The 18,098-nt window shown below is 40.2% G+C and overlaps 1 protein-coding gene across 2 annotated transcripts in view; it reads left to right on the forward strand.

Annotated features, from left to right (window-relative positions):
- Positions 1-18,098, forward strand: part of slit1a (slit homolog 1a (Drosophila)) — a 206,844-nt gene that overhangs the window by 158,740 nt on the left and 30,006 nt on the right. For both annotated transcript variants that reach the window (XM_060916914.1, XM_060916915.1), the window contains exons 25-31: positions 211-282; positions 2,165-2,328; positions 5,783-5,907; positions 7,272-7,366; positions 8,822-8,961; positions 9,755-9,848; positions 11,803-11,940. In XM_060916914.1, coding sequence (XP_060772897.1) covers positions 211-282; positions 2,165-2,328; positions 5,783-5,907; positions 7,272-7,366; positions 8,822-8,961; positions 9,755-9,848; positions 11,803-11,940 — 828 coding nt within the window. The remainder of the gene's footprint in view (positions 1-210; positions 283-2,164; positions 2,329-5,782; positions 5,908-7,271; positions 7,367-8,821; positions 8,962-9,754; positions 9,849-11,802; positions 11,941-18,098) is intronic.

Genomic DNA, 18,098 nt, shown 5'->3' on the forward strand with positions numbered 1-18,098 from the left:
ATCCTCGAAGGCAATATTTATTTATTTATTTATTTATTTATTTATTGCATGCGACAATACAATATATAGACGGTCACATATATTGTATAATTTCACATACTTATAATAGTGTGACTTAATGATGGTAACACAAGTTCAAAACAGGAGAGATCTGGGTTTTGTAAAAGTGCACAGGGTAAGTGTGACTGTGTTTCATTTCCCTTCTCTCAGGTCCCTGCACGGTAATGACATCTCCGAGTTTCCTGATGGGATCTTCAGTGACGCAGTGTCTCTGTCTCACTTGTGAGTACTGCAACAGTGTAAAGATCATAGATACACACACACACACAAACTGAGCAAAGCTCTCATGTGAGCTTTCGCCTTTATTTGGTCTGCTTTGTGTTAAATCTGAGAACACACACACACGTGGATACACACGCATACATGCAGAGTGCTTGAACAGTCAGTTGATCACAGTCGCTTCACATGGTGCAGGCATTCTGTGGTCTGCGGCTTCTGTACACAGCTCGGACCGCAATGTGTCCTACTTGCAACAACTCCCACATAAGGCTAGCATGTGTTTTTGTTAATTCTGTAAGTGCAGTCTGCACCAGCTGTGTGCGTGTGGCCCTACACATCCACATCTGCATGGATGTCTATACAGCCAAAGTTTGTGCCTTTTAAACGTTGTTGTTGTTGTTGTTGTTGTTGTTCGTAGTAGTCATAATGATTAATATTCAGTATATCGATAGTTTTTGCACAGGAAATTATGAATACACACACACACACACACACACACACACACACATATATATATATATATATATATATATATATATATATATATATATATATATATATATATATATGAGTGATTCCACGCTTATGGGTACTGAAATGGGGACATGAACTTATTTTTAAAAATTCACCTAAAACCATTTCTTTTTTTACCATCAGGTCACAAAACATGTAATCTTTAATGAATGATATGTTAAAAGATAACTTTAATTTTCTGAGATGTAATAAAAACATATTTATATGCCAAAGTCAGAACGTAACAGAAGTGTTGTGGACATATATATTCTCAATTTTAACAATGTAGAATTACTTTTTGAAACATAGGAAGGTGATATTTTAGCAAATATAATTAATAAACATGTGTAGTAGAATAAACATACACATTCTTTCAATAAGATTAACATGGTATATAGCTAGATTGTAATTAATTTGTAACATACGCGAGATGGACAATCGTAACAGAAGTAATGTAACAGACATCATTTTGGAACTCATAGGCTTGACTTTGGCATATAAATGTTTTTATTACATCTCAGAAAATTAAAGTTATCTTTTAACATATCATTCATTAAAGATTACATGTTTTGTGACCTGATGGTAAAAAAATAAATGGTTTTAGGTGAATAAGTTCATGTCCCCATTTCAGTACCCATAAGCGTGGAATCACTCATATATATATATATATATATATATATATATATATATATATATATATATATATAAAATACCATGCCTACTTCTTTGTTGTCTCATGAAGCTATTTAAATGAAAAATATAAAGTATATGAGGGAGAAATGAAATCCCAATATTTGCCTGAATCTTAGATTTGTATTTTATGTACTGTTTTACAACAGCAATTATTTTAACATGACTGTACTATTTTATCAACACTATCTATCTATCTATCTATCTATCTATCTATCTATCTATCTATCTATCTATCTATCTATCTATCTATCTATCTATCTATCTGCAGACCTTTCTCATATTAAAACAGTCCAAACATCAGCCCATTTATCTAATTTTTAAATCTATTTTCTGCTTTTATTGTTTAATGGTGGTTTTCTTTCTTTCTTTCTTTCTTTCTTTCTTTCTTTCTTTCTTTCTTTCTTTCTTTCTTTCTTTCTTTTTATTTTACACCACAACACTTTCAATGCAAAGTTGCTTCAGTATCATGAACAGTCCTAGAGCGCCATCTACTGAAACCTATGTATTTAACTTGACTACTTTTCCCCTTTGATTGATGGTTGGATGAGATAAAAATCACACAGGCCCTGCTTCAGTGCATGAAGAATGTCTTTTTATAAGAACCAGCTGGAAAAATGGTAGAATTTTCTTTTACGGTCTTAGAAAGTTATTTTTAAATGAAAGGTGTTTTTTTTTTTAGGGCCATCGGAGCAAACCCACTGTACTGTGACTGCCGCTTGCGCTGGCTCTCAGACTGGGTGAAGACGGGTTATAAGGAGCCGGGCATTGCTCGCTGCATCGGGCCGCCTGAAATGGAGGGAAAGCTACTCCTCACGACACCAGCCAAGAAGTTTGAGTGCCTTGGTATGTTTTACTGTCCTTTGTTAAGATAAGCTATTGTTCCTCTGTAATTAGGGACATAAGAGACATAATTTGGACATAGATTCCCAGGATCAGTGTATCTAATTTCACCATAATTGATGCTTAAAGGAGTACATTAGATCTATTTTCGGTCCTGAGATTGTGATTAAATGGCATTCTGTTCTGAAAATACAGTGTCTTGCAAAAGTATTCATCCCCCTTGGTGTTTGTCTTGTTTTGTTGCATTACAAGATGGAATTAAAATGGATTTTTGGAGGGTTAGTACCATTTGATTTACACAACATGCCTACAACTTTAAAGGTGATTTTTTTTCCTTTTATTTATTGTGACACAAACAATAATTAAGATGAAAAAAACAGAAAGCTGGAGTGTGCATAGGTATTCACCCCCTTTTGTATGAAACCCCTAAATAAGAGCTGGTCCAATCAATTCACTTCATAAGTCACATAATTAGTTGATTAAGATCCACCTGTGTGCAATCAAAGTGTCACATTATCTGTCACATGATGTCTGTATAAATCAACCTGTTCTGGAAGGACCCTGACTCTGCTACACTACTAAGCAAACAACATGAAAACCAAGGAGCCTCCAAACAGGTCAGAGACAAAGTTGTGAAGAAGTATGGATTAGGGTTGGGTTATAAAAATGTCCCGAACTTTGAATATCCCAGGGAGCACCATTAAGTCCATTATAGCAAGATGGAAAGAATATGGCACCACGATAAACCTGACAAGAGAAAGCTGCCCAACAAAACTCATAGACTGGGCAAGGAGGGTATTAATTAGAGATGCAACAAAAACACCAAAGATAACACTGAAGGAGCTGCAAAGATCCACAGCGGAGATGGGAGTATCTGTCCAAAGGGCCACTTTAAGCCATACATGCCACAGAGCGGGGCTTTATGGAAGAGTGGCCAGAAAAAAGCCATTGCTTAAAAAAAGAAAAGAAAGCATATTTGGAGTTTGCCCAACAGCATGTGTCAGACTTCCTAAACACATGGAAGAAGATTCTCCGATCAGATGAGACTAAAATTGATCTTTTTGGCCATCATGGGAAATGCCATGTGTGGTACAAACCCAAACCCTGAGAACACCATTCCTACAGTGAAGCATGGTGGTGGCAGCATCATGCTGTGGGGATGTTTTTCATCTGCAGGGAGAGGAAAGCTGGTCAGGACTGAAGGAAAGATGGATGGCACTCAATACAGAGCAATTCTGGAGGAAAACCTGTTTGAGCCACCCAGAAGTTTGAGACTGGGACAAGGTTCATGTTCTAGCAGGACAATGACCTTAAACATCCTGCTAAAGCTACACTGGAGTGTTTTAAAGGGAAACATTTAAACATCTTGGAATGGCCTAGTCAAAGCCCAGACCTCAATCCAATTGAGAATCTGTGGCATAACTTGAAGATTGCTGTTCACCAATGCAACCCATCTAACTTGAAGGAGTTGGAGCAGTTTTGCCTTGAGGAATGGGCAAAAATCCCAGTGGCTAGATGTATTAAGCTAATAGAGACATATCGCAAGAGACTTGCAGCTGTAATTGCAGCAAAAGGTACAGTAGCTCTATGAAGTATTGACTTTTTTTTTGGGGGGGGGGGGGGGGAATCCACATGCACACTCCAGATTTCTGTTTTTTCATCTTAATTATTGTTTGTGTCACAATAAAACAACAAGTTTCACCTTTAAAGTGGTAGGCATGTTGTATAAATCAAATGGTGCTAACCCCCCAAAAGTAATGCGACAAAACAGGACAAACACCAAGGGGGATGAATACTTTTGCAAGACACTCTATGTAGCTTCAAGGCAATCCAGGTTTATATTTAAAGAGGTCCAAAGCTCAAACAAGACATCGTCAAATGAATAAAAAAAACAGGACAGATCAGACTACAGTATACCACAGCATAGTTGCATGTACTGATTAATATTCTATCACAGCAGCTCTGACAGTAGTACCAGTCGGAAGGCAAGTCACAATGGCTTGCACATGATCTCAGAGTAATAGTATTAAAACAGTTGAAAAAATGCATGAACAAATACTAACTTATATTGTGAAGCTGTAAAGAGACTTTTATTTCACGTTTATGGACGGAGTCTCTGGTGTGAGCATTTTGTAAAGGTCATATAGTCATGAGTCACATGTCATTCATCAGTAAATTAAAAATTGTAATTGTAGATATGTTGCTGTCGTATAAGAAGAATAAAACACATTGGGACAAAATGTCATCGGAAATTAATGAAATTTGGGTTGGTAATAGTGACTTTGTTTTGCATCAGGCTGCTTGGCACCACTCCGTTATTGATCATTTTCCGATAACAGCACAAAGCTAATACCTGAGAAATCCAAAATCAGGGAAACCCAAATACAAGCAACAGTTAGAATACCAGACTATTAAACACAAATATACAGACTTGACTTGAAAAGTGAGTGCAGTAAAGTGGTATATCCCTTTATCCTGAGTTACGGTAAAACCTTGTGCTACGTATTTGTGACCTCTGGTGGTGTGGCTTGGAATTTTGTATAGCCCCATTAATGACATTTTAAAATGCTTAACAACAATAATAATAATAATAATCATCATCATCATCGGGGGGCGGCACGGTGGTGTAATGGTTAGCACTGTCACCTCACAGCAAGAAGGTCCGGGTTCGAGCCCTGTGACCAGCGAGGGCCTTTCTGTGCAGAGTTTGCATGTTCTCCCCGTGTCCGTGTGGGTTTCCTCCGGGTGCTCCGGTTTCCCCCACAGTCCAAAGACATGCAGGTTAGGTTAACTGGTGACTCTAAATTGACCGTAGGTGTGAATGGGAGTGTGAATGGTTGTCTGTGTCTATGTGTCAGCCCTGTGATGACCTGGTGACTTGTCCAGGGTGTACCCCGCCTTTCGCCCGTAGTCAGCTGGGATAGGCTCCAGCTTGCCTGCGACCCTGTAGAACAGGATAAAGTGGCTAGAGATAATGAGATGAGATCATCATCATCGGGGGCGGCATGGTGGTGTAGTGGTTAGCGCTGTTGCCTCACAGCAAGAAGGTCTGGGTTCGAGCCCCGTGGCCGGCGAGGGCCTTTCTGTGTGGAGTTTGCATGTTCTCCCCGTGTCCGCGTGGGTTTCCTCCGGGTGCTCCGGTTTCCCCCACAGTCCAAAGACATGCAGGTTAGGTTAACTGGTGACTCTAAATTGACTGTGAGTGTGAATGGTTGTCTGTGTCTATGTGTCAGCCCTGTGATGACCTGGCGACTTGTCCAGGGTGTACCCAGCCTTTCGCCCGTAGTCAGCTGGGATAGGCTCCAGCTTGCCTGTGACCCTGTAGAAGGATAAGCGGCTAGAGATAATGAGATGAGATAATCATCATCAACAAAACTGGATTTATACTGCAATTTTGGAAGTTACCTTCATGGACTGTACTACTATTACAAATAAAGGGTGTGTGTGTTTTTTGCAGGTGAAGCTGACCCATCTGTCCTGGCTAAGTGTAACCCATGCCTGTCTAATCCCTGTATGAACCATGGCACATGCCAGACAGATTCAACAGAACTGTATAAGTGCACATGTATAGAAGGCTTCAAGGTGAGAGGCACAGATAACGTGATTATTGTTCTGCATTTACTACCGCGATTCCAAAAAAGTTGGGATGCTTTGTAAAACATAAATAAAAACAGAATGCAATGATTTGCACATCCTTTTCAATTGAATACAATACAAAGACAATACAAAGTTTATCTTCAAACTGATAAACTTTATTGTTTTTTGTAAATATACCGTACACTCATTCTGAATTTGATGCCTGTGCAACACATTCCAAAAAAGTTGGGACAGGGGCATGTTTACCACTGTGTTACATCCCCTTTTCTTTTAACAGCACTGAGTGAGTGTTTGGGAACTGAGGACACCAATTACTGAAGTTTTGAAAGTGAAATTCTTTCCCATTCTTCTTTGATGTACGACTTCATTTGCTCAACAGTCCGAGGTCTCCACTGTCGTATTTTGCACTTCATAACATGCCACACATTTTCAATGGGAGACAGGCAGGCCAGTTTAGCACCTGCACTCTTTTACGACGAAGCCATATTGTTGTAACCTGTGCAGAATGTAGCTTTATATCATCTTGTTGGAATAAGCAGGGATTTCTCTGAAAGACATTGTCTGGATAGCAGCATATGTTGCTCCAAAAATTGTATGTACCTTTCAGCATTAATGGTGCCTTCACACACCTGATACTATCATAAATGTTGGCTTTTGAACTTTGTGCTGGTAACAATCTGGATGGGCGATGTCAAGACACATTCTGCACAGGTTACAACAATGTGGCTTCATCGTAAAAGAGTGCAGGTGCTAAACTGGCCTGCCTGCCTCCCATTGAAAATGTGTGGCATGTTATAAAGTGCAAAATATGACAGTGGAGACCTCGGACTGTTGAGCAAAAGTCATCATATATCAAACAAGAATGGGAAAGAATTTCACTTTCAAAACTTCACTAACTGGTGTCCTCAGTTCCCAAACACTCACTCAGTGCTGTTAAAAGAAAAGGCGATGTAACACAGTGGTAAATATGCCCCTGTCCCAACTTTTTTGGAATGTGTTGCACAGGCATCAAATTCAGAATGAGTGTATATTTACAAAAAAACAATAAAGTTTGTCAGTTTGAACATTAAATATCTTGCCTTAGTATTGTATTCAAATGAATATAGGTCAAAAAAGATTTGCAAATCATTGCATTCTGTTTTTATTTGCATTTTACACAGCGTACCATTTTTTATTATTTTTTTTTTTGGGGGGGGAACAGGGTTGTATTTAAAAAGGATTTTTCCATGACTAATAGCGAGAGATGAATATTGCTAACATGGAATGTTGCTTCTATTGGATTTCATCAGTTTTTTCCTATGTTTGAGCTGGAATTTTTCCCATAAAAGCTCATTTATATCATCATACAGGGAAAGAACTGCGAGACTGCTCTCAACGCCTGCATCAGTAACCCATGTGCTAATGGTGGAGCATGCCAAGTGACCGAAGGAGAAGATAGTTACATGTATGTTTGTTTGTGTTATATACATAAAAAATGAAAGACAACAGGGTGGTGTGACGCATTATGATCCAGATATTGATTTTTTTCCCCCAATAACAGCACATCAAATACACAAGTGCTTTATTTCCTTATACCATAGTAATTTATATCACAGTATTTATTATTATTATCATTAATGGTGGGCGGCATGGTGGTGTAGTGGTTAGCGCTGTCACCTCACAGCAAGAAGGTCCGGGTTCAAGCCCAGCGACCGGCGAGGGCCTTTCTGTGCGGAGTTTGCATGTTCTCCCCGTGTCCGCGTGGGTTTCCTCCGGGTGCTCCGGTTTCCCCCACAGTCCAAAGACATGCAGGTTAGGTTAACTGGTGACTCTAAATTGACCGTAGGTGTGAATGTGAGTGTGAATGGTTGTCTGTGTCTATGTGTCAGCCCTGTGATGACCTGGCGACTTGTCCAGGGTGTACCCCGCCCTTCGCCCGTAGTCAGCTGGGATAGGCTCCAGCTTGCCTGTGACCCTGTAGAACAGGATAAAGCGGCTAGAGATAATGAAATGAGACTTTTTATCCACTTATAGTTGCATTTAATGTTGTGGAAAATCCAGGAAACAAGTTAGTTCCTGTTGTTACTTACATTGTAGCAGCAAAGTTAATACGTTAATAATAAAAAATCGGTGAAATTTAGTCCCCTCTGAAATTTGGTCATTGTGATGTATGTTTATTTCTACAATATCTAAAAAAAACAAAAAAAAGCAGGCCATTCTGTGGCTGGGAAGTTATTTAATTTGAGGGGATTCCCGAGCAAATAATGTGCATGAAATCGCTCGCTTCGCACAGTCAAACAGACAGAGGAAGTCCATGTGCACATGCGCAGGTTTACCTTCTTCTTCTTCTTTTGGGTTTTACACTAGCTGGTGTCCACAGTGTTGCATTACTGCCCTCTACAGGTTTACCTTGATGGTGCACTGACAGTTACATCATTCTGTCCCTAAACGAACAGCTGATCACACCGAGGTGCTCGCTGACCGCCGATATTCATTAGTTTGGTCCTACATTTCCCTTCCTTCACAACATAACGTCTTTTCTTCTCGCTTTCTGTTACTGTAGTCAGTCTTTCACATTTCATTCGCATCCTCCATTTTTCTCTCCTGTTTCAAATTTGGATTTCACAATGCCTTGCGCGAACGGGGAAAGCCCACCACGTGATGCATGATGTAGTATCTTGAATTGGGTCATGGTGAAGTAGGAAAAAATAGCAGAGAATTTAGGGCCACGTGGCTCTAAATTCATTAATTGTTCTATTTTAAAACAAAAAACTAATAAAATTGGAAGTCTGTGATTCAAATTAAGTAGCTCTTGGTCCATTAAACAAAAATAATTGGGTGTCAGGGAAAATTCTTTTTATGACCTACACTTGAAAAATCTGAAAGGCAGACTACCTTTAATTAGTGTTTCATCCCTCAGTTGTTCATGTCCCCTGGGATTCGAGGGCCAAAGATGTGAAATCAACATTGATGACTGTGAGGACAACGACTGCGAGAATGGAGCAACCTGCAAAGATGGTGTGAACAACTACACGTGCTTGTGTGCACCTTATTACACAGGTACCCAGTTTTCATTCCCAACTTTTCTGGTCTACAGTAACAGGATGAAGATCAAATTTTTATTTTATGGAGTTGTGTTGCACCATTCAATTTTAAAACTTGCCCAAATAAATCATGCATTAAAACCTTAATCTCTGATTAAAATCTTGACATGAGATTAATTCTGAGTGTCCAACATGATGGATTCAAAAGTCTACATTCGTAAATAACAAAAAATATGATTCTTAATATCAGTCTATTACTAATTTTCTTTTAAGTATCAACAGTTTCTTGTGAGGAACTCTTGAGTTTTCTATAATGTGTTGAACAAATGCTGGTTTAAATAGCAAATATTTAAACAGTATTTTAAAACTTGAATTTAAAATATTTAAATTTCAAATATTAAAATCAATCACGATCAAAAATTTAAAGTGGGGCAACAGGATTAAAAGTAATCTGAATAAAAAAAAAAACCCTGAAACAATTTTTTTTATGATTATTCAAATGATTATTGTTGAACATTATTTAAAGTTAAGTGGAACTTGATTTAATGGATAGATGACATTTAATTGAGGCTTTAAAAATTCTTCGTCCTTATCACATGTTTTTATTGACTGCATCTCAAAAGGACAATAAAGAAAAAAAAGTTAAAATGTGTAAACTTGGCAGATGTGGAAATGTTGGCATATGAGTAGAGAAAGGGTGCAATAAAAAGTATTAGAAACAGACCGTTCAAACAGAATGTGTGTTTGTGTGTGGTCTTTCCATAATGTTCCGTGTGTGTGTGTGTGTGTGTGTGTGTGGGTGTGTGTAGGAGAAATGTGTGAAGAACTGGAAGACCTGTGCACTCCTGAACGCAGCCCCTGCAAGCACCAGTCCACCTGTCTCATCACAGCGGCTGGCCCGAAGTAATAACATTTAGGATCAAATTTACTAAAGTAGACGCTTAGGAATTAAAGTTATATTACATGGCCATGACATGTTTATGGATGTGGGATGTTAATTGCTTCATTATAACATGCAGTACATCTGTTTGGAAGCATCTGTTCTCTTTCTCCATTCATGTATTCTGGGTTTTTTTTCTTGTTTTTTTTTTTTTTAATTTGTCACCAACCTCTTGCAAAAGTATTCATCCCCCTTGGTGTTTGTCCTGTTTTGTCGCATTACAAGCTGGAATTAAAATGGATTTTGGGGGGTTAGCACCATTTGATTTACACAACATGCCGACCACTTTAAAGATACAAATTGTTGTTTTATTGTCACACAAACAATAATTAAGATTAAAAAAAAAAACCCAGAAATCTGGAGTGTGCATATGTATTCACCCCCTTCTGTATGAAACCCCGAAATAAGAGCTGGTCCAACCAATTCACTTCATACTGTAAGTCATATAATTAGTTGATTAAGATCCACCTGTGTGCACTCAGTGTCACAAGCTCTGTCACATGATGTCTGTATAAATCAACCTGTTCTGGAAGGACCCTGACTCTGCTACACTACTAAGCAAGCAACATGAAAACCAAGGAGCCTCCAAACAGGTCAGAGACAAAGTTGTGGAGAAGTATAGATCAGAGTTGAGTTACAAAAATATCCCAAACTTTGAATATCCCAGGGAGCACCATTAAATCCATTGCAGCAAAATGGAAAGAATATGGCACCACTACAAACCTGACAGGAGAAGGCCGCCCACCAAAACTCACAGTCCGGGCAAGGAGGGCATTAATCAGAGATGCAACGAAGACACCAAAGATAACACTGAAGGAGCTGCAAAGATCCACAGGAGATGGGAGTATCTGTCCATAGGACCACTTTAAGCCGTACACTCCACAGAGCGGGGCTTTATGGAAGAGTGGCCAGAAATAAGTCATTGCTTAAGAAAACACGTTTGGAGTTTGCCCAACAGTATGTGGCAGACTCCCCAAACACATGGAAGAAGATTCTGTGGTCAAATGAGACTAAAATTGACCTTTCTGGCCATCATGGGAAATGCCATGTGTGGCGCAAACCCAACATCCTGAGAACACCATTCCTACAGTGAAGCATGGTGGTGGCAGCATCATGCTGTGGGGATGATTTTCATCTGCAGGGACAGGAAAGCTGGTCAGAACTGAAGGAAAGATGGATGGCACTAAATACAAGGCAATTCTGGAGGAAAACCTGTTTGAGTCAGCCAGAGGTTTGAGACTGGGACCAAGGTTCACGTTCCAGCAGGACAATGACCCTAAACATACTGCTAAAGCTACACTGGAGTGGTTTAAAGGGAAATATTTAAATGTCTTGGAATGGCCTAATCAAAGCCCAGACCTCAATCCAATTGAGAATCTGTGGCATAACTTGAAGATTGCTGTACACCAACACAACCCATCTAACTTGAAGGAGTTGGAGCAGTTTTGCCTTGAGGAATGGGCAAAAATCCCAGTGGCTAGATGTGCTAAGCGAATAGAGATATACCCCAAGAGACTTGCAGCTATAATTGCAGCAAAAGGTGGCTCTACGAAGTATTGACTTTTTTGGGGGGGGGGATACCTATGCACACTCCAGAGTTTTGTTTTTTCATCTTAAATGCTGTTTGTGTCACAGTAAAAGACAATTTTCACCTTTAAAGTGGTAGGCATGTTTTGTAAATCAACTGGTGCTAACCCCCCAAAAATCCATTTTAATTCTAGCTTGTAATGTGACAAAACAGGACAAACACAAAGACACAAAGAGGGGTGAATGCTTTTGCGAGACACCGTACACATGAAATATAATATAAATAATATAAATAGCAAACACCTGTAAAGTATAAAGGACCATATTTCAAGTTATGGCATTCATTTTCTCCATTATTATTCATTGCTAACTTATTTTTTCTTGTGATAGGTGTGTGTGTGTGCCTGGATATGTGGGAGATGACTGTAGTGTGGACTATGATGACTGTCAGGAACACAAATGCCAGAACGATGCAGACTGCCTGGATGAGATCAACGGTTATTCCTGCGTGTGCACCCGAGGCTACAGGTCAGTCCCAGTCCGTTTTCGTATTACATAAATCCCTTACATAAACATTAATATGTGCCTACGTTCACTCAGTAGGTGTAGAAATGATTTCTTCAGCTGTGTGTTCTAGCAAATCATGTTCAAATAATGGAAGTGTATTGTATGTAAGTGTAATGGTTGTATATATTATATAGACACAAGTGTTTTACTGGGAAATGCACCACTCGTATTTTTCATCTGAACTACATCCGGGACACAGTGACATATTTTTCACTTGTGAGGAAATCGATGAATTGTTTTGATAAATTTGGGTACTTTTTGTTTGTGAATGTGTCTATATAATAAAAAGAAAATCATACATTGGCTTGAAGATATGAAATTTATCTTCTCATGTTGAAAAACTCACATTTTTCATATGAAATACATCACGGATCTGAGTGACGTATTTAAATACTAATATTGGCTGGTGTTGAGTGATATATCAGATATATTCCATTCAGCTAGCATGATACTGAACGAGTCAAAGACGAGTAGCTGAATGGAATATATCTGATAGACCACAAAAAAAAGCCAGCCAATATTATTTATTATTATTATTATTATTATTATTATTATACATACACATTCCTTTCGGATGTTCAGCGCATCTTTCTCTTTCAAAATTCTCTCAAAATCTTCCATATTTAATGAAGCAAACCTGGCAGCCGTGTTTGTTTACAAATTGTCACAGTCGCTCACTAACGCGGAAGTTTTACATCTCTGACGTGTGATGTCATGTCGTTTTGACAACCATGCATTATTGTAAACCCTATTCAACACTTATTCTCCATTGGGTAGAGTGATGTAATACATGTAGGATAAGCGATATGCTAACAATATTGCATGCTATCAAACCAAATGAATGAAACCCGCTAGAAGGGAATAGAATCCATGTTTTTATTCCATCAAAAAAGTGTCCTGTATGTATACTAATTCCTGATATTTCACTCCGATGATGCCACTCCCAGTGTTTTTCTGCTGACTAGATGCACGTTGTTAAAATGGCAAACCAGTTCAAAATTAAATTCTTTTGATTAACTTGTGTATTTTTTGTGGATGCATCCATATAATATAAAGAACATTAAACGGTGGCATGAAGATATGAAGTTTAGCTTCTCATGTTGAAAAATATTTCACTTGTTCGCTTCGCTCATCATGATATATACATTCACAACTTGAAGATAAACTTCATATCTTCATGCCACTGTGTAATATCCTCAATATATGTTGTGATCATGCCTGCTGCATTGAACATACTACACTAAAAGTTAAGAGCATGTCCATTAAAAATATTCTAGCAGCTTCTTCTAAACAAATGTTTAAATACACAGCTGCTGTATTGTTATATGTGAATAAATGTCATCCTTTCCAAAAATATAAACTAGGGGTGGAGCAATGCTCGTACTGGTATCGGTCTGATATCATGCTTGTATTCACTTTCTTAAAAAATGCTCAAAGAGAGGGCAGATTGAACAGACGCCACAAAATGATCCCAATCTGGACATACTTCACAATTAATAATGGCAATCAGAGCAAAGCAAATGGCATACTATACTCTGTGAAAAGATCAAGAAGTAGAACTACAGCTTCTTATTAAAAAGTAGCACAAGGCGCTATGAATTGCACACGCACAAAGGTATTCATGGGTGTAGCTCAGTGAAGCAGAGTGCACAGAGAAAGTGTCAGGCATAAAAGTATGTCTTGCGATCACTCAGACTAAGACGCCCTCACTTCCAGGGTCGACACTTTGTTCACAACTTAAGGTGGAGTTCACACAAATGCAAGAAAACTTAGCACAAGGAGTTTGTTGTTCGCAGCACATGGCAGCAAACAGTGCAGGCAAGAAAAAATGTCTACTGATAAAGCTAGGTGAGTGAAAATTGCAGCCAATAAGCAGTTATAGGCCAAGGCTGGACAAAATATCATGATTTGTTAGTGACAAGCAAGCAATTAATTATTTGCTGATGCCGAAAGCAGAGGCGTATAATTGCTTACGAGACACCAGGGGTGGACAAAGTACCCAACTTCATTACCTAAGTCAAAGTACAGATCCCACTGGTCAAATGTTACTCCAATACAAGTGAAAGTTGTCCAATCAAATTTTTACCTAAGTTAAATACTGAAGTACTTGCTTTTAAAAATACTTAAGTATTAAAAGTACATTTTCTGTCAACACATCATTGTATTATTGCCACAATGCTGACAAAACCTAATGCCTCTGAAGTAACCGACTGGATTTACTGAACAGCTTGTAGAACCTGTCGAATAAACGCCTGGTAGAACGTTACAAAATGAAACACGACTGAACTGAAGAAGAGGCATTGTTATTTTAATTTTTTTTTTTTTTTTATTGTAACACTCCTCCCCACCCCCACAAAGCAGCATGGTAGGGTTCTGACCCAGCTCTGGCACTGTGTGCACACATGTATGTGTATGTTCATCAGGAAGACCGTGGAATAACTGTAAATGCAGCTTGCTCAGAAAATAAAAATTACAATCCAACCTGATTAAAACCCAGATCCACACCTCGAGCTTAATAACTGCCCAACAGCAACACTGCTTTAAGCAAGACAAAAAAAAATGCAAGACCATCATCTGACATCAAAACAAAAAATTCCAACAATTTGTTGTGACTGACTAGTACAATACTGTCCATCTCACAGGTCTCGTGTGTGTGTGTGTGTGTGTGTCTGTGTGTGTGTGTGTGTGTGTGTGTGTGTGTGTGTCTGTGTGTGTGTGTGTGCGTGTGCACATGTACAGTGCTCAGTGTAAATGAGTCCACCCCCTTTGAAAAGTAACATTTTAAACAATATCTCAATGAACACAAACAATTTCCAAAATGTTGACAAGACTAAGTTTAATATAACATCTGTTTAACTTATAACATGAAAGTAAGGTTAATAATATATGGTAACTTGGATTACACATTTTTCAGTTTTACTCAAATTAGGGTGGTGCAAAAATGAGTACACCCCACAACAAAAACTACTACATCTAGTACTTTGTATGGGCTCCATGATTTTTAATGACAGTACCAAGTCTTCTAGGCATGGAATGAACAAGTTGGCAACATTTTAAAACATCAATCTTTTTCCATTCTTCAACAATGACCTCTTTTATTGACTGGATGCTGGATGGAGAGTGATGCTCAACTTGTCTCTTCAGAATTCCCCAAAGAAAAAATTTCTTTCTACCACAAAGGTGAAGGCTACAAGAAGATCAGCAAAGCTTTACTTATCAGTCAGAATACTGTAGCAAAAGTGGTACAAAAATTTAAGTAAGATGGAACTGCAGCCATCTCACAGAGACGTCCAGGTCGTCCACGGAAGTTAACACCTCGACAGGAGCGTCTTCTGATGAGAAGGGTTGAAGAAAATCAGCATGCAAGTTCACTGCAGTTATCTAAAGAAGTAGAAAGCCAAACTGGGGTGACTATTTCCCGTGACACAATACGACGTACACTGCAGAGGAATGGCATGCATGGATTCCATCCACAAAAGAAGCCTCTCCTAAAGCCCAGGCACAAAAAAGCCCACCTAGAGTTTGCCAGGGCCCATGCTGACAAAGATGAAGACTACTGGGACTCTATACTCTGGAGTGATGAGACCAAGATAAATGTTTTTGGAACTGATGGCTTCAAAACCGTATGGCGTCGCAAAGGTGAGGAATACAAAGAAAAATGCATGGTGCCTACAGTGAAACATGGGGGTGGCAGTGTCCTTATGTGGGGCTGCATGAGTGCTGCTGGTGTCAGGGAGCTGAATTTGATCGATGGCATCATAAATTCACAGATGTATTGCTCTATACTGAAAGAGAAGATGCTACCATCACTCCGTGCCCTTGGTCGTCGTGCACTTTTCCAACATGACTAAACACACATCTAAGGCCACTGTTGGATTTCTGAAGAAGAACAGGCTGAAAGTGATTCAGTGGCCAAGTATGTCTCCTGATCTGAACCCAATCGAACACCTATGGGGAATTCTGAAGAGACAAGTTGAGCATCACTCTCCATCCAGCATCCAGTCACTAAAAGAGGTCATTGTTGAAGAATGGAAAAAGATTGATGTTGTAAAATGTCGCCAACTTGTTCATTCCACGCCTAGAAGACTTGGTGCTGTCATTAAAAATCATGGAGGCCATACAAAGTACTAGATGTAGTAGTTTTTGTTGTGGGGTGTACTCATTTTTGCACCACCCTAATTTGAGTAAAACTGAAAAATGTGTAATCTAAGTAATATTATTAACCTTACTTTCATGTTATAAGTTAAACAGATGTTATATTAAACTTTGTCTTATCAACATTTTGGAAATTGTTTGTGTTCATTGAGATATTGTTTAAAATGTTACTTTTCAAAGGGGGTGGACTCATTTACGCTGAGCACTGTGTATATATATATTCATGCACATATGAATCTGCCTGTGGAATTATGATGGTTTAAGGTTAAGCTAGCTAGTCAGTGAAACGCCATCCGACATGCAAGCAAACTCTTTTCAAACTCAAATCATACTGGGTAGCTAATGTTACTAGAAAAGAAAGATTTCTCCATTTTGTTTATGTAACAAGCGTTCTAGGTGGGTGGAGCACAGAAGCACGGCAGGCCAGTACTGAGTATTCAATCACTCTTTTATTGACAGCTTTTCAGCTTCTACACGTTTATTCATATATAACTATATACACACACCCACACACACACACACACGCGCCACACACACATGTGTTCTGGTCGGGAGAGAGCCTGCTCTCCTCTCACTCTCCTCCTTAAATAGGGCGCGGTCACTGGGGAAGACACACAAACACATTAATCAACCTCAGGTGCAGTGATTCTGCCACTTACCTTCCCTGACTCCACCCTCTGGTCACAGACCGACGCTTGACCATGCCCCCACTGCCACATACCCCCACCGCCCGACTCAGGCTGGGCAGCCGTCCGGCCTGCAGCCGACTCCCCCTCCCTTTGACGGGAGAGGAAGTCCGCCACGACCATCTGCGCCACCGGCCTGTGGACCACCTTGAAGTTAAAGGGTTGGAGTGCCAGATACCAACGGGTGATCCGTGCGTTGGCATCCTTCATGCGGTGGAGCCACTGGAGGGGCACGTGGTCCGAACAGAGGGTGAAAGGGCATCCCAGCAGGTAGTAACGGAGGGCGAGGACCGCCCACTTGATGGCCAGGCACTCCTTCTCAATGGTGCTGTAGCGCCCCTCACGCACTGACAGCTTACGACTTATGTACAGCACTGGGCAATCCTCCCCCTCCACCTCCTGGGACAAAACAGCCCCCAGCCCTCTGTCCAACGCGTCCATCTGCAATATAAAAGGGAGAGAAAAGTCAGTGGAGTATAACAGTGGCCCCCCCACACAGTGCAGCCTTTACCTCAGAAAAAGCCCGCTGGCATTGCTCCATCCACTGGACCGGATCTGGTGCCCCCTTTTTAGTGAGATCAGTCAGCGGGCTGGTGACGTCCGAATAATTAGGTATAAACCTACGATAATAGCCAGCCAGCCCCAGGAACTGTCTCACCCCCTTTTTGGTCTTGGGCCTCGGGCAGGCCACAATCGCTGCAGTCTTGTTAATTTAGGGACGCACCTGCCCATTGCCCAAGTGGAAGCCCAGATACCGTACTTCCACCCGCCCAATCGCACACTTCTTCGGGTTGGCTGTGAGACCCGCCCGCCTCAGCAACCTAAGGACGGCCCTCAGGTGTTGTAGGTGCCGTGGCCAGTCATTACTATAAATAATGATGTCGTCAAGGTACGCAGCAGCATAGGTGGTGTGGGGGCGGAGGACCCTATCCATCAGCCGCTGAAACGTAGCGGGTGCCCCAAACAGCCCAAAAGGAAGTGTGACAAACTGGTGTAAGCCGAACGGTGTGGAAAAGGCCGTTTTTTCTCGGGATAATGGAGTCAAGGGGATCTGCCAATAACCCTTTGTCAAATCCAGTGTTGAGTAAAAGCGAGCCGTGCCTAGTCGATCGAGCAACTCATCAATACAAGGCATTGGGTATGCGTCGAATTTAGATACCGCGTTGACTTTTCTATAGTCTACACAGAACCGGACTGACCCGTCAGCCTTGGGTACCAAGACCACCGGACTGCTCCAGTCACTGTGGGACTCCTCGACAATGCCCATTTCGAGCATGG

Source organism: Neoarius graeffei, chromosome 3 (assembly GCF_027579695.1).
Source record: "Neoarius graeffei isolate fNeoGra1 chromosome 3, fNeoGra1.pri, whole genome shotgun sequence".
In the NCBI taxonomy this organism is placed as follows: domain Eukaryota; kingdom Metazoa; phylum Chordata; class Actinopteri; order Siluriformes; family Ariidae; genus Neoarius; species Neoarius graeffei.